Below are 20,494 nucleotides of genomic sequence, written 5' to 3'. Positions count from 1 at the left end.
TTTATTCTTTTTGACGTAGCACTTCATTTACCCATCTTATGCTACATTGGGATGGAGTCGTCAACGACAAACCATAAATTACATTGAATTATTTCGAAAAAGAATGGGCAAGGAAGGCAAGATATTCGACCACGTCGAGTCAAGGGAAGCAGCGTGAGAGGACAATTTAGTTTTCGTCTTAGCAAAGTAGGCATATTAAGTTCAATTTTTAATTTTCGTCTATCAAATAGAATGAATGGAAGACGGTCAAATGACATAAATTAACACGGATGTGTGGAAAGTTAAAAAAAGTGAGAGAGAGCATCAGAAATTAACATGTTGGTACAATCTGAACCGTCTAATGAGTTTTAATGGCTGAGATTAAAAGCCTTGCATAATCATGCACCCAAAAAAACTTGCAGAGAATCCTCATCCGACACTAACAACTCACAACCGGAGTTTATAGGCATATCCGGCCGGGTTGAATCAGAAATACAATTCCACTTCAAAAAATTTCTAACCAGAAAATCGTAATTTTGGAATTCAAATTTTTCTGAATTTTCAGATACATTTCATTTCCGTTCTTGATTTCGGAATTTTAGACTTCAAATTTGAATCGTCCAATTTTTGGATTGGAGTCGGTCGGAATCCGAATACATGACAATAACAGTGAAAAGTTTGGGACAATTCCTAATCAAGGATCAATCAAGACTTTTCTCTACAGGTAAAATTGTACACCTTGACAAATCCAGCCAACTTCTACACGAAGTTCTACTCGAACCAACCCATCTACGGATACATCTACCACAACAGTTTCAATCAGTCACAATATGGAACAAGTAGAATTTGAAGATGTTAGTCACCTCGGAATTGCCATGGAGAGAAGGAGAGCAATTGACCCTTCACTGATGTGCATCGCTGTGTTCCTCTTCCGTTCATTCCACGCTCAGTTAAGTTGAAAAAATCGGCAAGTCAAATATGTCCAACTTGCTAGTGCTGATCTTCAATTTTCAGCGCCACTAGTTCACTCTCTTGCTCTTGGTTCCTAAACCTTGAACTGTTGGGGAACCATCTTTTAAGCCTGTCTGGCCAAAACCTAATGGTTTCCAAACACAACCATTTAGTTAAGAATACTGCATCCTAAACCCGATATTGAAAACTCTACAACAGTGATCACAGTAAAATCCGATCTTTAACTATTGAGAGATTGATAATTGGAAAAAACACAAAGCAACTGTGACTTACAAATCCAATCTTTCATATATTGCCCGTCGCACTGAGGAGTTCAAGCCGTAAGCTATTGAGTTGAACAAGCCCTATAACAAGTATTAAAGTAATAGATGTCTTATCAGGATGATAAAAAAACCTAGTAAAGTAGCCGTCAATTATACATGAACAATGTTCTTCCAAACACGAAATGCCCATTATACTAAAAAAAAGAAAATAATTTGCCATACAAAATTAGTAACTTACCATGAGTGCAGCTGTCCCAACATCAAGAACTGAGAGCCAAAAAATTTTGTGACTTGGTTCAATAAAGTCATGAATGCGGTTGATTGTGCCAAAGGCCCATGATCCTATCAGGATGAGCGGATAGTACCCCCATCGGTTCAAAGCCTGTTGAACGAAAGCAACGGAAAACAATTAAGATGAACTGCTATTGGATGTACAATTAAATGATCTAACATACACCAAACATAAGACTACAAAAACAGGATAAATAAATATATATTTTTACGGATTTCTCTGCCTCTATAGAACACAGTCTGAGTCTAACACTAGGAAATCAGTTGCAGCACAATATACCTTCATGTCTGCTCTAGCATCTGATTGGTAAGCCCGGTCTGACATGCCAGCTGCCATCTATAATTTCCAAACCAGAACTATGATCTCAACAAGTGTAAAAGCAAAAGGAAATTATTTTTTTGAAAAAAAATAAAAGAAATGATACCAGGAATACATACACGTCTTGCATTCTTCAGCATGCTTATCACTTGAAAGTATGTAAAACCATTGTAAAGAATTGCACCCCAGAGTGGCATATAAAATGTTATGAGGTGAAGTGCCTGTAAAAATGGGTGGAAAAATTAGAGTGCAGTAAGGAAAACTTAAATACATCAGGCAGCTATAGTCAGAAATCCAAATGGGGGAATTGGACAATAATGACGAGGTAGTTTTAATCAAATGATGCTTACACTTGCAAGGTATTACATAAATGAATTATCAGTTTCGTTATCATATGTAAGGTTGTAAAGATACAGGTTAATATAGAAATTAGAATCTATAAGTAGTACATATATCGAGAATTGATGAAATGCAACTATTAAGATGCAAAGAACCACACATAAAAACATTAATAGATCTTCATGATCAATTTGGTCTAAGTACAGATATTGTTGTTCATGCAATTACCACCACGAGTAGGGCACAGAATTTACCCCATTATCATTGGTTATTACGGAAGACTCTAAGAAAAGACTTAAAGTACTTGGATCTAACGGAAGACATGACACAAAACCGAGCACAATGGCATTCTAGGATTCATATAGCCGACCCCACTTAGTGGGAAAAGGCTTTGTTGTTGTTGTTGTATCATTGGTTATTACATGTTTAATCTAAAGTTATGGTATCTGACCAACAAATCAATCAAAACATTATTGATGACAGCAGGTTTGACATTAAAAATATCCTCCCAGACATCATAAAACTCCTCACTTCCCCTCTATTTTTTTATACAAGCACATTGCACTACAGTAATAAGCAAACAATCAACAACGAGATTCAAGGAGTATTGTTGTAAAACCAACTAATTTGCAGAAGAATTGTAGATCCTACTGTCTGGAAAACTAAAACATTTCAACCAATAATTAGTATGTTTTACCTTTCCACTACGCCCTGATTGTGACCAACACCATGTACCCAGGTGGCTGTGGTTATTACCAATAGAGCGCACAACCGTCACAACTAATGAAGTCCCTGTGAAGAGGAAAAAAAGAAGCTACTGAACTCTAATGTGCTTCACAAATTAAATATAACTAATAGCATGATGCATTACGAAGATAGAAATCCAAAAACGAAATCAGAATCAATCATTCAGAAAAATAACAGAAAAAAGAAGCTAACTCTGCATCACTGAAAGTAAAATGAGAGATCTTTCAGTAACAGATAACAAAGTCATACCCCAAACATACAAATGAAACATTGCCTCCATATCTTCAACATCAGTTTTGTGTCTAACAACCGTACGGTGGAGTGTAAAAGCAATCGTGGTAGTCCATAAGAAAGACGCTACACAGAAGAAATGAGTGCTATAGCCGTGCGAGTAACAGAAAAATCCTCTCGATGGATCCCTGTGCACGAAAGCAACTTACTTTCTAATCACTTTGAACCCGAATCAGATAAAAACTGTTACATTATCTAAATGCACTTGTCCGGGAGAGAAAATTGAGCTTACCCAACCATGCTGAAGAAGCTGCAAAGCATATCCTGCATTCCAAAATAGCAATAACATTAAAGTTGGTTTTTCTGTTCTGCTTCTATTTTACTCAAAATTTAAGTTAAAAACTGGAGAACAACAAAGCCCTAAACCCTAAATTTTCCGAAAATTTATCCCAAATCCTTCAGGCTCAAGTCATCAAGGTAAATCCACTATATAAAGCTAAGAGCTTCACATTTTCTAGCGATTCTAAATCAAATTAAATGCTAATTTCTATAGATTTTGTTTCAATTTTCCAGTTTTTACAAGTTTCCAGATATAGAACACACCACGTCACCAGCAATTAGATTTAACGACGCAATCAATTCCTGTTATTTTCAGCAAATTCTAGAGAGAGAGAGAGAGAGAGAGAGAGAGAGAAGTAGTACGGAGAGCGCGAGGTAGAAGACGAGCTTGAAGGAGAACTTGCGGAGCTCTTTGAAGAGGACGTAACAGAGGACGATGAACCCCGACCCAACGAACGATAGGCTCGCCGCTCCGGCGTTTACTGCCGTCAAGACGTGGCGATCGTACGCCGTCAGACCTCCGGCGACTTGCCCCGTCGTCGCCATTCTCTTCACTCACTCTCTTCCGATCGCGCCAATACAGTCCCAAATACTAGCCCTCCCTCAGTCTCTGAATTTGTCGGTACAGAAATTTCAAGACGCTCCGTTTCGTGTTTTGACGGCAGAGGTCGCTTTACGGCTCGGCGTGCGTTCGAATCTTACAGGCGAAGGAGTTTGAGTTGCTTACATGTTTAATTACAATTTTAGACTGCTGTCGATTCGTATCCAATATGATTCATGTGGGCAAATGTGTCCATTTGAATTTTGTTGTGACCATTTTGGGCTGCTTTCATAAATTAAACTATATGCATATGAATTTGATCATTTATTTTTTAATTGAAAAATGGATTAGTTGGTGGTTTCACCACGACAGTCCAGTCTTTTAGGCACTGAAGAAACTCAAAGGTATTTCAGCTTCTTTCTCGCCACCATTGCGTGATTCACGAGTGCCAAGATTGAACGCGCCATGTGAAATACGAACATGAAATTCGTTCCTAACCACAAGTGGTTATTTATTTAATTGAATAGTACGATGTAATTTAGTTTATTTATCAAGTCATTATCATAAGCTATTGCAATGAGATTATGAGAATATGCACAAACCTGTTTTGTATTTTTGGTGATTGTATTGTGTTTATGCTTGCGGTCTATTTAAAGGTGGTTTTATAAATGACTAAAAGGGTTTTTATGAAACAAAAATGTTAATGAAATTGTCTAATAAAAAATGTTAAAGGTGGAAAGCACTTTTCAATACTTTTAAGATGAGCATCGCCGTGCTTGTACCGCAAACTCTTCTAAAAAAAGCATGGTGTGGGCAGTGGCGGATTCAGGATTTCAAGATCGGAGGTCCCAAGATAAAAGTTCAAAAAAAATATATTAGACTAGTTTGGTTCTATAGCACTATTTTTTTATTGAATTTAGTTCATTGAATAATCAAAATTAACCAACCACATCAAGCGGCCAAGTGGTAAGGGCGCGGATTTTGGCTCTTAAAATACAAAAAACAGGGAGGTCCTGGGTTTGAGGCTCCAAGCTAGTGAGTCTGCTTGATTGTGGCCATGAGAAAGCTCAAATGCCTCTGTGAGTCTTCTAGGCCCCTAGAAGGGGTGGATAACTGTGGCTTACCACTAGTTGTCCCACTTTAAAAATAATAATAATCAAGATTAATCTCAAAGGTAATAAAAACAACAAATTCTCCTCAGCAACATAACACATCAATTAATGACTTTACAAAGATGAAATTTGTTAATGTAACATATATATTACAATTGGGAGTTGAGACTAGAGTCTAGGATTAAAAAACTTAAATAAATTTGGAAGAAATAAAATTAGGCAGCTAGAGGTGGTGGAACGGCAAATGGTGCTGGGGGATGGGATAACTTGAGTTTAAAGTTGAGAGGTTGCGACGATTTGGAGGATTAAAACAAAAATTAGAAACCTCTTCTTCTTCTTTGTAAGCACTGCTGCATACACATCCATGGAGGCAACAAGCCTCTCCACTGCACCTGCCCAAATTGTTGGAGGGTCCCGAAAGTCGATCACAAGTGTTTCTTCGGACTTCCGAAGGGTCCTGGGACCTCCCAGGTCCCTATATGGATCCGTCCATGGGTGTGGGTAAAAAGCTTCACGCATAACCACTTCCATTGACTTTTGAGATTTGCTTTCAGGAAGTTAAAGGACTTGTTTAGATGATTTTAAAATCATCAAAAGCGTTTTTATGAAAAATGCTTTAGATTTCAAAAATACTTAAAATACTTTCAACAAAAAATAACAATTGTACGCATGAAGCACTTTTGAATTTGAATCATTTATTTAAAACAACGTTTATAATATTGTCTAACAAAAAATGTTAAAGATGAAAAGCACTTTTGAATACTTTTTAGAGAAGCATCGATGTGCTTTTACCACAAACGCTCTTAACAAAAGCATGGTGTGGGTAAAAGGCTCCATGCATAGCCACTCCTTATAATCTTGTTTGAGATAGCTTTCGGAAAGACTAAAAACACTTTCGAATTGCTTTTGACAGAAAACTAAAAGCACTTGTATTTCGGAAAAATTGCCCATTAGATACTTCTCCACGAAAAACTTTTTATTGTATCCAAAATCGCCTATTGAATTTTTAATAAACATTTTAGTGAGTTCTTTTAAAATACTTATAAGCAGAAATGTCTTCTGAAAAAAAAAAAGGCATTTAAACGAGTCCAAAATTTCACCATTTTAGAGTTCTGAAAGGGAATAAATAACTCAACATGTGAAACTTTTTTCAAAGTGTCATCTGCTTTTATCTCACATCAAGTGGAGGTAGTTAACCAATTCTTCAATTTAGTCCTCAAAGTATATTCTCTCCTGAAAGAAACGCCTAATAGTTTCTAACTAATTTTTTCACTGTTAACTTAATTATACACAAAATGAACATCCAGAAAAAGACATGCTCATTTAATTTATAATTTTATTATGGTGAATATTAAAAAAATATTGAAGTTAGGCTCCTCTTTGGGAAGGATAGTTTTCAAGGTAGCCAGGGACTAGATTCTCTCCGCACTCCTTCCATCCGGATCTTCCAAATCCTTCAATTTTGGAGTTGGAGAGAGAGGTGGGGAAGAAGGAAGAAGATGAACAGGAGAAGATGAAGATGGAAGAAGATAAAATGTGAACAAATAATTAATTCCCCACAGTTGAATTTTTGGTTGAACGGACATAATTAAAAGATCGGATTCAGAGAGGATACTATTCCCTAGCGAGGAATCGGTGGGGCAGTTGTTGAAATTCCTGAGATTACTGTGAGGACGTAATCAGAAAAGGAGGGGTCTGCGTTCTTCTCTTGTAAAATATTTTGGTTGGAACTTGGGGAGTCTGCCTTGATTAAGATATATGTGATTAAGTATTGGTCTATTCTTAATCAAGTGTTTCCTTTATTTTAATCCTGGATCATTAATCGACATGATATCATTATTTTAGTTTGTGAACAAAAATGACATTTCTTCTTATAGTGAATCACAGTTTGACACATGTACATAAATTTTTATCACAATTTTAACGAGCAACTACAATACTTATTTATGTCAGTTTGTGATTTGCAAGTCATGAAGAATGACACTCATAGCACGAAAGAAGCCAAACAATATTTATTTTGACATGAGTGCATAAACTTTTCATTTTATGTTTTCAATAAATCGTTTTAGTACATGTCGATTAATAATTTGTAAATCATAAAGAATGACTCATTATAGATAAGAAGTCAAAGATGTTCATTTGACACGAGTATATAAACTTTAATTTTTTGTACGTTAACGGGTCACTTTAGTGTACATGTCAACTTATAAGTTGCAGGTCATGAAAAATATAGTTCCTTACCCGTAAAAAGCCAAACAAAGTTCTTTGCAAAGTACAATATCACTTAAAAAACTTGAATTCCTTTCTTTTTCTCTCAATCAATGCAATTATCATTTTTTTGTTAAAATTTTTGCCTCATTTGTTTAAGCATTTCCAAATGAGATGTCAAAACTGCCACATAGACATGTGACAGCAAAAAATAGCAGCAAACTCTCTCCAACCAAGCCTTGAGTTTCTTATGTGGCACAAAGCCAATTGAAAGCAAAACCTTCTGCTGTCAAATTCATTTAATAAATTTTTAATAAATGTGATGGAATATATAATAAATGTTGTTTTGTATTCCATGCATTTGATTGATTGTCTCAATAATTGGACTGCACAAAAAGATGAAAAAACTTATAGAATGCCATTATTATTTAACATATCGGGTGGGGCAACATATTTACAAAATGTCAAATTGCCAGATAAGAATATCTTCAAAAGAGATGTCAAATTTTAAACATAAAATTTAAATGTGAATGCTTATGTGGCACTTTGATTTTTATTTTTTTTTTAATTTTGTTCTCCACCCAATATATCATTTTAACTATTATTTATTGCATTATTTAATTTTTACAATTGTAATAAGTCTTTCTAGAACAAAAAATAGCAATAAAATGGTAAAAAATATTTATTAATCACTAAAAGTAGATTTGGAGTTTTTGTCAAATTTGACAGCAACCATCTCTGATGTCAATCCAAGTCATGTCACGTAGGAATTGGCATTTCGGTTGGAAAACACTAAAGCTGCTTTTTTTTATTGTTATTGCTGATACATACTTTTTGACTTCTCCTTTGGAGATTCTCTAAGCCATCAAATATCTTTTTGATGTTTTAAATTTGACATCTCCTTTGGAGATGTTGTTACAATGCTTTTGATGCTACTATTACTATCCTCATCATTTGGTGCTACATAAACAAATGGCCTAACAACTAACTCCTCATTGAAGTCCTGAAGTCCCTCCAAGATCACAACCACATCACTCATCCTAGGCCTTTGCTTTGGATTGTGGCTCAAGGAACTGTAAGCCAATGCAGCCGCCTTTCGAGCCCCTCGGGTCGAGTATTGTCCCTCCATCATCGGGTCTATAATCCGGTCGAGCTTTCTCGGGTCCTTCAACCGAGGTTTTGCCCACTCCACAAGGTTCTGTTCGCGTTTGGGACGGCTATTATCTATGCACCGTTTACCCGTCAAGAGCTCTAGTAGAACAACTCCAAAACTATAGACATCACTCTTGGTCGTCAGGCAACCTGTATTCAATTAAGTACTAAACTTGATTAGTTTATGACTAATGAGAGTCTAAACAACTAATTAAGTACCAAACTTGATTGGCTTACCAGTCATGATGTATTCAGGGTCTGCATACCCCCGTGTCCCTATTCTACGTGTTGTTATATGTGTGTCTTCTCCTTCTGGACCGTCCCTTGCTAACCCGAAATCTGAAAGTTTAGCTGTATGATCCTGGAATGGGGACAAATTAATTCAAATTCAATCTTACAACTATTTTGCAGTTTTTGAATGAGCCTCCTGAATGTTTGCATCCGATTACTCATGTTGATAGAGTCACGTTGGATTGTTGCTTAGTTGTTTTGGACTTTTTTCGACTTATGTGGCACGAAAAAAGAAGTGACAAAGATCACATATACATCAGAAAAATGTAAAGGAGTTCCGAAGGAACATACAGATTCCAGCAGAATGTTTGAAGTCTTGAAATCTCTGAATATGACAGGCTTATGATCTGCTTCATGGAGGAATGCAAGGCCCTTCGCCGCCCCAACAGCGATTTTCATTCTTTTCGACCACGACAGAGGAGTGGAATAACCTGCATTTTTATAGCACTTGTTGAACAAACTTTGCAGCTGATTAATGAACACAAGTTTTTTCAAGAAAAAATGGAAAAACAACTCACTTCTGAAGAGTTGATTTTCTAAGCTTCCTCCTGCTATGCATTCATAAACTAGAAGCCGGTGCTCGTCTTCACAACAATATCCAATCAGCTTCACAAGATTTGGATGCCTCAGTTGCCCAAGAAATATAATCTCTGTCTACAAACAAAGAGAGAAAAAAAATTCAATGCCATTTAACTGAAGAAGACCATTATGGTCATTTAAAATTCAAGCGTAGTGATTTTCATATTCTCAGTTTCTCCTTGATCAACACTCTCCTCCCCTTATTCTTTTTCGTTATTTTCCTTCATTTTATTCAATCATACAATTAAAAAAAAAAAAAAAAAAGAAGGGCGGAGAAGAAAATAAGAGTGCAAAAATCATTTCAGACACAAAATATATACACATGTAACATGTAGGAAACAAACCAGCCATTCTTTGTGGCCTTGCAAACCATCCAAGTCCAACAGCTTGACAGCTACAGGCTGAGCCTTCAATCCAGGCCTAAGCTTGTCACCAACAAACCCTTTGAACACTGGTCCAAACCCACCTTCCCCGAGTAGACTACTCCGTGAAAAATTTCTTGTGACAATTCCAAGCTCCACGAGCGAAAACACGTGAAGGTTGAGGCCGATGAGGGGGTTGGAGAAATCGTCTGCGAAGAGAGTCGAGCTCGGATCATCGCTTACATCCGAGATGGAGAGTCTCGGCTGCAGCAAAGGGGTTTGCTTAAGAACTGGCTGCGGCAGGCGGCTCTCTGGATCTGCAGTGCTCTTGTAACAGCCTAGGATGATGCATTTCCATGTGAGGATTTTCGTTTTAGTCATATCTTGAGGAAAAAAAAAAAATTTGGAAATTAATTTGTTGTATTGATGAGGAAGTTGTTATACGAATGTGAAGGCGGGTATTATATATACACACACAAATATATATATGTATATGTATAAATCTATGCATGCATATCCTTATATAAATAATTAGAATTTATACAGGGGATTATATATTCTATATGTAACAATTCTACCAAACCATGTGCTGCTTTGTAGTCTTTTAGGGACGGCTAATCACTTGCCTACCTCTTTGACTTGTACACCAGACTTCATTAGCAAATTAAGAAACAAGCTTTACAGACTACATCAGCCCCAAACAAGTTCCAGTTTTAAAAAAGTCCTAATTTCCAAAATTCCAATAATAAACTGGCAATGTTTAGGGGTGTAGTCAACCTAAGATATTTAGGAAGATTTTAAAAGATTTTAATAGTAATAGATTTGATAGGATTTGGAAATTCATACAAACCATATATGGAGTTATATGTACTACTTGATATATATATATATAAAAGGCTCTATGGAGTTATACTTTGATACAAGCGATATCTAAGATCATAACGAATTCGAATGCATGGTGGTTTCACATCCACTCTAACCTAAAATCCATGGGATTATACTTATATATTTTTTTTTGTAGTTTAATTATCATGCCTTGTGGGGTAGGTCAGTTTGGCAGTGCTGAATTATTTAGGTTAATAAGGTGTTAGCACGTCAAGATCAGATAAGGATTGGCTTGCATGCAGGAATTTAAAAATGTCTGAGTACTTAATTACCTTCAAGCATGTCGAGATTGCTTAATTTACAGATTAATAATATGATGCATGTCATCTACAAGTCTAATATGTTGTACGTCTATGTCTCGTAGTCAGTCAGAGTCGAGTCATGCATGCGAATTGATGAAGCTGGTAAAAACTGGAAGGTACCGAAGATGTCATAGTCAAAAGGGAGGGAGGGGGGTGAACAAATCAATCTACCTGCAACTATTAGCGTTCAAATTCATGGGAATTTTACCAAACTCCTCGCGCATGCTTTGAAAAATGACAGTTTAATTAGTTATGAGCATATTACGTTTGGGACATGTTTACGTGTAGGGAATGAGTTTATGAGGTATATATAATTCTTTTTTTGACATATCATGCGTTTACTCACTCATAAAAAATAAAAAATAAACAATAAAAAAAAAAAGCAGAATCTACATTATAATTAATTATCCCAAACCTAAATCATACAAATCAACGTTGTTGTTGTTTGACCTTTTTTTTTTTTTTTTTTTGGTCGAAAAGATAGAAATTTATTACAACCAAATGGCAAGGTTTATATCTGCTACAAGAATATTAAATAAAAAATCCGGGCCAATCTCATCCTAAGGAAACTCATCGCCATGCTTGGTAGCACATGAGGCCACCTCGTGAGCAGCAAAATTACATCGGAAAATTATTATACTAGTTGCACAAATGATAATAGTTATGATCTAAAAAAACGATGTTCTTAAACTTTTACAAATAATAAAATACTAGAATCAGTCATGCATAATTCAATCCATGCAAACTTTATTTCGAGATACTTAAAATTTTATTATCCCAAACTAATCACTTGCAAAATATTCATATAATAAGTTGACTCATGATCGCTCCACACAAAATTGAACGATTTGAATCGCGGTATGACTATAAGTTCCTTGCGTGCAATATCGGTTTTGATTTTCCTTTTAATTTGGTCAAAACCTTCCTTTGATCCCTCTCTCCTTGCTTTTTCCATCACCATATACGAATTCAAAGTTGTATTAGGTGCCATATTACAGAAACCCAAATTCTTTCGAGACAGAATTAAGTCATGAGTGGGTTGTTGCCATGCGTCAACCACATTTGGATCTTAGTTTGTCACACATTATATTATCAATTAAATGTCAGAAAAAATGAAAAATAAAACGATTTGTTCCTAACTATATAGTAAAGTACATGCAATGACGTCCCATGGTCTTATTTCCATCTGATATGATCCACCTTCTTCTCCTTGTACTTTTCTCTTCAGTCCAATGGTGGCTTGCCAATGCCAAGTGGCAAGACAAAGAGAAAAATTCTGATTTCTCTTTGTTTGATCACACTTGCCACGTGTCATCTTAGTACAACTAAAGGGAAGATATGTGATTCGCCTCACAATTAGCTAGCAATAATGTATTTCAAATTCGCCTTTTGCAATCATCGAACCTAAGACCTCTCACTTACAAGTGAAGATGAATACCACTAAACCATAGTACTAAGTGGCAACAACGCATTTTAAGCACTATGAAAATTTTACAATCTCACAAAATCACATGCGATTAAATAAAAGGAAAACTAATAAAAATGGTTTGAAAACTTGGAGTTTTAATCAAAAGGACAAAAATGTGTTGTAAGTAAATAGTATCAAGAGCAACTTTTTAAAATAAAAATGTAATTTTTGTTAAAAGTGAACAGTACCGAAAATGTATCGTTAAAACCTCATTAAATAAAGCACCAACCCAATAAAATTGTTTTACCATCGCACCAGTAAGATTTCTGACATAGTGCAAAGAACAGCTCAAAAATTTGTTTGGCCCAATGGACGTATACCCGACCCAACTATGGCTCACTTGTCTCTATCATTCAGTCAGCCCAATTTCATTTTTTGAGCAAACAAGTATTTATTTTTGGAATATTATTGACACTTCGAAATGTTTCTTCTCAATTTGTTTTTGGTAATAAAAAATAAAGTAAAAATTGAGGGAGTACAAGATGAAAAGTCGTAACAAAAAATTTAAAAAGTATAAGCAAATTGATGAAAACAGCAAACTGACCTTAGAAGTTCAAGTGTATATTTATTATAACATAGTTTTGATTTAACATGTCAGTGAAACTTGATACATAATAATTTTTAGTCCCCTTCAAACAAAAATGAGTTTTTATTCCTAACGATTATTTTAATGATACTATCCTTCTCAATATTTAAATGAATTCTGAATTGTACTCGTCACGTGGATGAAATGAATAAAGAGTAAATTGTCGTTTGACTTCCTAAACTACTACCCTAGTTGAACTTGGTCACCTGAACTATGTTTTTGGTAAATTAACCCTATTATCTATTTGAAATTAGCCAATTAACCCCTCATTGTTAGGTTTAATGATATTCTAGTTTGCCATTAAATACAAGCACGTGACAAGCACATCATTCACTCTTAAAGGTAAAATCGTGCCAGTATTTAACAACAAAGGTGATGAAATTTCATTGAATCTATGAGATCTTAGTTGGCTTATTCCAAATAGTTTAAGAGTTAATTTACCAAAAAAATAATTCAAAGCGTCAATGTTAATTTCAATTGAAATAATCAATTAGGATGTCAAACGACAATTTATTTAGAAGAATAAACCAAGGGGAAGAGATCTCCTCTGGATCTTTCCCACCAAATTCTAGGGATCCAAAGATCTTGACCCTTGAAATTTAATCCAACGACTACAATTATTAAAACTTTTAGAGAAACCCATGTTTATAGCCGTTGGATCAAATTTTAAGAATTCGAATCCTTAAGATTTGATGAGAAAAATCTGAAGGGAATCTCTTCTCTAAACTAAGGTCTTCTAACACAAAAAGTTTCATCACATCAATTCCAATCCCTGATGGATAGGCTGGCAAATCATATGCTAAAATATAATTAATGTCACAAACCTTTTTAAGGATAAGGATGGGAGAAGCAACTAGCATCCCCTTATGACTCCATGACCCACCATTTTGGTGGCAACCGGCAATCTTGTCCCTAACTCCAAATCAAACTCCCTAAAAATATACACCAAGAACGATCCATCTATTTATTTTTATTTTTTACTTTTCCACTTTTAGTTTTTAAATATTATTAAAAATTAATTTATTTTTCAGTAATATGATTAAATAGGTGAGACTCGCTCATATGTTATATTAGTACCTAACAAGAAGTTTGATAGAAAGCTAATAGAAGTACCAAATTGATTTGCAAAATCAATTTAAAATACTACAAGTCCTGTGTCACCTTATAATTTAATATTAATTTTCACATCAATATTATAAAATTTTATAACAAAAATATTAGATGCCAATTCATAAAGATTCGTCCCACTTATGAGAATTCCTGAATATTTCTCATCTAAATATATTATCGAGCTTAGTACGGCCCAGTCAACAGACCGTCTATTCTCTCAAGAAGATAATATACACTATTTTACATAAAATACAAAAATTAGAATCCAATTTTTTAATTACAAATATAAATAATAACCAATATTTAATTTTTAATTGGGCCTGTCTTTTCTAACTTTGACTGAAAAGCGTGAGGGGAGAGAAGGGAGAAGAATCATCCGAGAAGAAAAACAGAGCTCTGCAGCTTTCGGCGCTCTTTCTTTTTCTTTCTATTTTTTCCCTTTTTGTTTCCAGATTTGGCAAACACTTCGATAACCATTTCGCTTCCTCATAACTTTTCATACTATATACAATTCCCACAACATTCATTGGTTTCAAATTCCAATTTTCTGCTCTGTTTGTATTAAATTTTTTAATTTAAATACACACCCAAAAAAACACCATTTATTGCCCACGTTTAGCACAAAAGCACTTATACAAAAAGCAATTTCGATTCAGCTCAATCTGCTTCTGCTGCTTCAGTGTAAAAATCCACAGCCCAGAAACGAAAGGTGGTTTCTTTTTCATCGGGTTAGCTCACTGAAAGCTCCTTACTTTATGTGTTGTATTGTTCTTCTGTTGCTCTTTGCTTTTTTGGGATTTTTTTTCTTCTGGGAGAACAGATCTCTGCTTTTGATCTTGCCTGACTGGATTAAGATGTTAGTTTGATTGAATACGATTTTGGGTTGTTTTTGGATTTAGTTTTCTTTGATGGGTTGCTTTCAAAATCTTTCCTTTTTGTGGAATGTCAATTATTTTAGTTGGTGGGCAATTTTTGATTTATTTAATTTGTTTGGTGTCCAGCTAAATTGTTAGGAAAACAATATATAGTTGTCAATTTATAGGTAGACCAAAAGCAAATTTGTAGTTAATATTTGCTAACTAATTATCTTTCCCTAACTTGGGCCTTGGCTGATGGGTTTATTCTTAATTTCGTATTGATGGTGGCATTGTATCTTAATTGTTATATTTTGTTTTTCGTTTTTCGTTTTTTTTTTTTTTTTGGGATTTCTGCCCATGTTCTCTAGTGCCCCCTTGATTGTCGTTTAGGTTTGTGATTAGGTCCATTTGATATAAGTTTTTCGGAAGGGAGTTGAAGGTACATGGTACACGTCGTGCACTGTCTATGCTGTCTATTTGATCGAAAATATGGGCATACTCTGCAGTAGAAGCAAACACTACAACGAAGCGGACAGCGAAGAGAATGCTCAGGTGGATTATGCATGATAGAATACAAACTTTGTAATGCTTTTAACCATGAGTTGCTGGAGAACTTTGCGTTTACAAATAGGCTCTAATTTATTGTCAATGCGTGCATTTCCAGACTGCAGAAATTGAAAGGCGAATTGAACAAGAAACGAAGGCCGAAAAGCATATTCAGAAACTTCTCCTACTTGGTACGTATCATTTAATGGATTTCTTGTTGACTTTTATGATTCACATGCTTAACAACCACGCACCTTCTAGTTTGAGTTTTGCACGGTTGCAAACTTGCATTTTTATGACCGAGGGTAGCATATAGTTGTGTTGTACTGTTTGTGAGGTGATGGTTTCCAATCTCAGGGAAGTAACTAATATAACTTTAGTGTGTATTTCTGTTTGATGTTAAAGAGTTTGCACCTGTTGCATTTTCATGGTCATTTCGAGAATACAGCTTTAATTTTATCATTAACCATGGTTTTCGCTTCCACAACTAATATGGTCAACCTATTTTTTTAAGGTGCTGGGGAATCCGGGAAGTCCACAATTTTTAAGCAGGTAAGACATTGTATACGCTTCTTTATTTAAGTTTACTGTCCTTTATACAACAGCGTAAATATTTTTACCTTCGTTACACATGATCTATTTGCAGATAAAGCTTTTGTTTCAAACTGGATTTGATGAGTCCGAGCTCAAGAGCTACATCTCAGTCATCCACGCCAATGTATATCAGACCATAAAAGTACGCAATACTTGAAAGGGTGTGTTGGTTATTTCCCTTTCTGCATTATATAAGGAGTATTGGAGCCCACTCTTTATAGAAGAAAATATATCTTGTGGTCTTGTATTCAGAGAAAAAGAATCTGAATGTAATGCTTCTATCTAACGTATGCATGATATGGTTGAATAGGTACTGTATGATGGGTCAAAGGAACTTGCTCAGAACGACAGAGAAACGTTTGAAATATCCAGAGAAAATAAGGTTCGAGCTCATACTTTGATTGTCTATTACATTGCCTTTTCTCATGTTGTCTTTTAATTTAGCAAACAAGTTGACGGATTTTGATTTAACTGTTTCTTAACATATGATTTATACTTAAAAATTAATGCACAAGTTTCTTTTATTTAAAAAATTTGGCTTTTTCAGTCCTTTGCTTGAGTCTTATTAAATTTTGGATTCGTTATTAGGAAATTGGAGAGAAACTATCAACAATTGGCAGCAGATTGGATTATCCACGTCTCACTAAAGAGCTTGCACAGGATATAGAGACTCTTTGGAAAGAAGCGGCAATTCAGGTAGCTGTTACTTCGTGCAGCTGACTGACATATACCATTTGTTTGACATCAATCCTAGTGTTGAAATCCAGATATTTTTTACTTCTGCTTTTGCCTTTTGTCCAATGCTCTAAGTGAAGCACTCCCACTCTACCATTGTAGGAAACATGTGCTCGTGGTAATGAACTCCAAGTTCCTGATTGTGCCCACTATTTCATGGAGAATCTTCAAAGATTAGCTGACCCAGATTATGTTCCAACCAAGGTACCTAAAGTTCACAATTGTAACTCATTGTTCGAATTGAATGAAGCACTATAATATTTTATATGTATATCGGTTTGTAGCTAAGGCAGGACAAGAACTTCTTGCACTAATGTGGAAAAGTTACGAATTTATAGCTCAAAAGTGGCATGTTTTTGTATTGCAGGAGGATGTTCTTCATGCTAGAGTTCGTACAACTGGTGTCGTAGAGATCCAGTTCAGGTAATTATTCTGTTTTTTTTTATTTCTTAAAGACTTGTCACGACTTTTTCTTGGAACTTTGACATTCTATTTATAGTTGTACTGTTATCCTGACCGTGCCAATTATCAGTTCTAAATCAGCTGATTTTTGAATTTGTAGAAATTCAACCTAGGGATGCCAATATAATTTAATTTAGTTCAAGATTTTCTAATAACCCGTGCACATTTTAGAATGATGCATTTATTTTCAACAAATTTCTATTTTGTGCGACTCATTTATAGAACCGTTGAAGTTTCTAACAAACAACTCATTGATGACTATGATTCGCAGCCCTGTTGGAGAAAATAAGAAAAGCGGTGAAGTATATCGACTCTTTGATGTTGGAGGCCAGAGAAATGAGAGAAGGAAATGGATCCATCTATTTGAAGGCGTTACAGCTGTAATATTTTGTGCCGCAGTTAGCGAGTAAGATCATCCTTACTTTCAGTCACCCACTTTATCATCATAGGCATGCAGTGTGGTAGTGATGATCCTGGTCTTCGACTAGTCACCGATCATTTTTTTTAAAGATACCTCTGCCGAGATGAAGTATTTTTTTATTGACGATTGTGTTTCAGGTATGATCAAACACTCTTCGAGGATGAAAGCAAAAATCGAATGATGGAGACAAAGGAACTTTTTGAGTGGGTCCTGAAGCAACCGTGTTTTGAGGTTTTCTTTTCTTCTATTTTCTTGCAAGTTTGTGTCGCGTGTGTGGTTTGCCGGTTGCACAGATTTCTTCTTCTAACCCGGGTGGGCTCTTTAACATTTTATCTTCTCTTTCTTTTTTTTTTAATTTGGATGCAGAAAACGTCGTTCATGCTATTCTTAAACAAGTTCGATATATTCGAGAAGAAAGTTCTAAACGTAAGAGTTAATAAATCAGTGTACGGTTTTTCATTCATGGCAACAAACTAACATCCTGTATGGGCTATTGAAATTTCCTTGTGCAGGTACAACTTAACGTCTGCGAGTGGTTCAAAGATTACCAGCCGGTGTCAACAGGAAAGCAAGAGATTGAACATGCGTATGAGTAAGCATATAATTTACATCTTTGTTGTGGTCCTTTGCTTTGGATGAAAGGAAAATTACTAAATCGTGCGCGTGCACGTATTTAGCTTTAACGAGCCCCTGAAAACTCTGCCAACCTGTCTTTTTGTCCAAATTGTTCCCAAAAGGCCTTTAGCTGTCTGAAAGCTTCACCACCATTTGCAATCCTTTTCACAATAAAAACACTGTCGTTGATACATCCAATACAGGGACAAACCTACTCGATTATTTGTGGCCGAACCCCGGACCTACTTCATCGTCTTTTCCTAAACCTCCAATATCCGTCTTCACCTTTTTGCATAGATTAGTTACCAGAGTAAATCTACGATAAACGAGAAAGCTAAACATTGTAAATGTTTGCATTCAGGTTTGTGAAGAAGAAATTTGAGGAACTGTACTTCCAGAGCACGGCCCCTGACCGCGTAGACAGGGTGTTTAAGATCTACAGAACCACTGCCCTTGATCAGAAGCTTGTGAAGAAGACTTTCAAGCTCGTAGACGAGACGTTGAGACGGAGAAATCTCTTCGAGGCCGGATTATTGTGACCGGGAACACCAAGTTGTATTTTGAAGAACACATTCTCAGCACACTCAGCAGATTCCTTGATTGTTAGCATTTTATATTTTTAATTAAAATCCTGTTCCACTTAAACGAGTGTCATGACAGATGTAATAACATAAAAAAATGATTGTTGCAAAGGACCTATAGGTAAGTTGGTTACAATGGCGTAGCCAGAAATTATTCGGTGGATGAGCTAAGCTGAAATTATTACTACGAAATCAAGTTTTTAATCCTATGTTGCCTACATAAAGTTATATAATAGTAAAAACTTGAATGTAGTAATTTGAAGCAAGAATTTTATGCTATGTTTTCTAGGTTTCTAGCTTTCAAAGCTTTTAAGTGAATAAAATAAGGAACCATTTGTGATATGAAAGTTTTAATTTATTACTATTAAATATAATATTGGTTTGATGAGTTTATTTAACATCTATCAGTTCTTATTATTCTTAAAAATATGCTTACTAATAAAAAAAATTTCATTTCTTATGTGAAATATGACAATTAAAAATCATAAACTAACCTAAAAATTAATATTTTTAGGCTTGAAGAACCAAATTCTCCCTATGCTGTAGCCTAGGAGAGCCTTGTACTTGGCTCTGCCCTTGGTTGGTTACAAGAATTCATCTTTACGCTCGAGTTTCTAATTTGATTCTCCCCGCATCAAATCCCGATATCTACGCTCGAGTTTCTAATTCGATTCTCCCCGCACCAAATCCCGATATCGCTTGTGTCGGGAAAAGGAAAAACACGTTTTTAGCTTTTTACTTCTCACAAAGTTTCACTTCCGTCCCTGTAGTTTTCAAGATCAATATAATTGTTTCTTGCTTATTTTCTCAAATTGTTTTATTAGCAGGACACTAGCAGATTACAGTGCCTAATTAATTGGTTAATGACCTAATTAGTTGGTTCATGATCCAATTAGTAGGTCCATTTCATTTTATAATAAAGTAAAAACAAACAAAAGCAGGTCGGTTGTGTCATATGTCGTACTTGTCAAAGATCATATGATTCTTCCGGACTTTGGCGCACTGTTGGCAGATTCCGACCAAATAATTCCAACTGATAGGTTGGTCAAAGACTCAACAGAAAAAGAAACCCACCAATAAAGCATGCCAAGTGTTTTCTTACCAACAAAGTTTCTTCTTCGTGCGCAAGCACGTTTTCGAGGAAAATATTTTTCGCACATTTTTTTTTGTTTATTTAATGTTATATTTTTTTGTTTAGATGTTAGATTAGAGAAATTTTTTATTGTGACGAAAATACGGGTGATATATCATTTTTTTTATGTAAGTGGTAAGAAATTTTACTTTTTAAGTTATTAACTTTTTAACATACATATCTCACCATTTGTATAGTAACACGTGATGTATCACATCGTGTGCCGATTATATTGAAAAATCTCTTGTTAGAATTAATAAATGGTTCAAGAGAAGAGATGAAATGGAGCAAACAAAAGCACGAATATCATTTCTCGTACATGAAATCATCAAACTCAGATGTTTCGTATTTGAAGAATCTTTCTTCATTACTCTTATCCAAGTTCTTTAAAAACCCTAATCGATCAAAAACACGTGAAAAATGCACTTTAAATGCACGCACGTAGAATAAAATAGTTTGGTATCTAAGGAACAAA

At 35.2% G+C, this 20,494-nt stretch overlaps 3 protein-coding genes across 5 annotated transcripts; 1 reads left to right on the top strand and 2 right to left on the bottom strand.

Annotated features, from left to right (window-relative positions):
• Positions 1 to 432: 432 nt before the first annotated feature.
• LOC137718330 (G-protein coupled receptor 1-like) lies at positions 433 to 4,183 on the bottom strand. The gene is made up of 9 exons (XM_068457854.1): positions 3,844 to 4,183; positions 3,434 to 3,465; positions 3,160 to 3,329; positions 2,861 to 2,955; positions 1,944 to 2,045; positions 1,786 to 1,842; positions 1,453 to 1,596; positions 1,225 to 1,295; positions 433 to 1,075 (listed from the first exon to the last, which is right to left on the bottom strand). The coding sequence occupies exons 1-9, from the start codon at positions 4,024 to 4,026 to the stop codon at positions 970 to 972; spliced, it is 960 nt and encodes a 319-aa protein (XP_068313955.1). The 5' UTR covers positions 4,027 to 4,183; the 3' UTR covers positions 433 to 969.
• Positions 4,184 to 8,167: 3,984 nt separating this feature from the next.
• Positions 8,168 to 10,106, bottom strand: LOC137718782 (serine/threonine-protein kinase RIPK-like). The gene is made up of 5 exons (XM_068458316.1): positions 9,708 to 10,106; positions 9,303 to 9,438; positions 9,076 to 9,215; positions 8,731 to 8,854; positions 8,168 to 8,643 (listed from the first exon to the last, which is right to left on the bottom strand). The coding sequence occupies exons 1-5, from the start codon at positions 10,104 to 10,106 to the stop codon at positions 8,207 to 8,209; spliced, it is 1,236 nt and encodes a 411-aa protein (XP_068314417.1). The 3' UTR covers positions 8,168 to 8,206.
• Positions 10,107 to 14,430: 4,324 nt separating this feature from the next.
• Positions 14,431 to 19,213, top strand: LOC137717672 (guanine nucleotide-binding protein alpha-1 subunit). 3 transcript variants are annotated; one of them, XM_068457110.1, is made up of 14 exons: positions 14,431 to 14,785; positions 15,336 to 15,485; positions 15,598 to 15,670; positions 15,994 to 16,031; positions 16,126 to 16,215; positions 16,384 to 16,455; positions 16,662 to 16,769; positions 16,911 to 17,012; positions 17,176 to 17,231; positions 17,542 to 17,676; positions 17,829 to 17,922; positions 18,058 to 18,117; positions 18,204 to 18,283; positions 18,668 to 19,213. In XM_068457110.1, exons 2-14 carry the CDS (start codon positions 15,423 to 15,425, stop codon positions 18,843 to 18,845), a joined length of 1,149 nt encoding a protein of 382 aa, XP_068313211.1. In that variant the 5' UTR covers positions 14,431 to 14,785; positions 15,336 to 15,422; the 3' UTR covers positions 18,846 to 19,213. The 3 variants fall into 3 exon arrangements, with proteins under 3 accessions (XP_068313211.1, XP_068313212.1, XP_068313210.1); XM_068457111.1 differs by having other exon boundaries at positions 14,431 to 14,804; positions 18,204 to 18,277; XM_068457109.1 differs by having other exon boundaries at positions 14,431 to 14,804.
• The last annotated feature ends 1,281 nt before the right edge of the window (positions 19,214 to 20,494 follow it).

Source organism: Pyrus communis, chromosome 15, assembly GCF_963583255.1.
Source record: "Pyrus communis chromosome 15, drPyrComm1.1, whole genome shotgun sequence".
Lineage (NCBI taxonomy): Eukaryota > Viridiplantae > Streptophyta > Magnoliopsida > Rosales > Rosaceae > Pyrus > Pyrus communis.
The sequence above is the reverse complement of the archived record's forward strand: the minus strand, read 5'-3'. Positions and strand labels throughout refer to the sequence as shown.

Coding starts and splice junctions, on each gene's coding strand:
- LOC137718330 (XM_068457854.1), bottom strand. CDS start 4,026: ATGGCGACGACGGGGCAAGTCGCCGGAGGTCTGACGGCGTACGATCGC. Junction 3,330..3,433: donor AGCTTCTTCAGCATGGTTGG/GTAAGCTCAATT, acceptor TTTCGTGCACAG/GGATCCATCGAGAGGATTTT. Junction 1,296..1,452: donor TTGGGACAGCTGCACTCATG/GTAAGTTACTAA, acceptor TACTTGTTATAG/GGCTTGTTCAACTCAATAGC.
- LOC137718782 (XM_068458316.1), bottom strand. CDS start 10,106: ATGACTAAAACGAAAATCCTCACATGGAAATGCATCATCCTAGGCTGT. Junction 9,216..9,302: donor AGAAAATCAACTCTTCAGAA/GTGAGTTGTTTT, acceptor ATAAAAATGCAG/GTTATTCCACTCCTCTGTCG. Junction 8,855..9,075: donor CAAACATTCTGCTGGAATCT/GTATGTTCCTTC, acceptor TCCCCATTCCAG/GATCATACAGCTAAACTTTC.
- LOC137717672 (XM_068457110.1), top strand. CDS start 15,423: ATGGGCATACTCTGCAGTAGAAGCAAACACTACAACGAAGCGGACAGC. Junction 16,216..16,383: donor ATGTATATCAGACCATAAAA/GTACGCAATACT, acceptor ATGGTTGAATAG/GTACTGTATGATGGGTCAAA. Junction 17,232..17,541: donor GTCGTAGAGATCCAGTTCAG/GTAATTATTCTG, acceptor TATGATTCGCAG/CCCTGTTGGAGAAAATAAGA.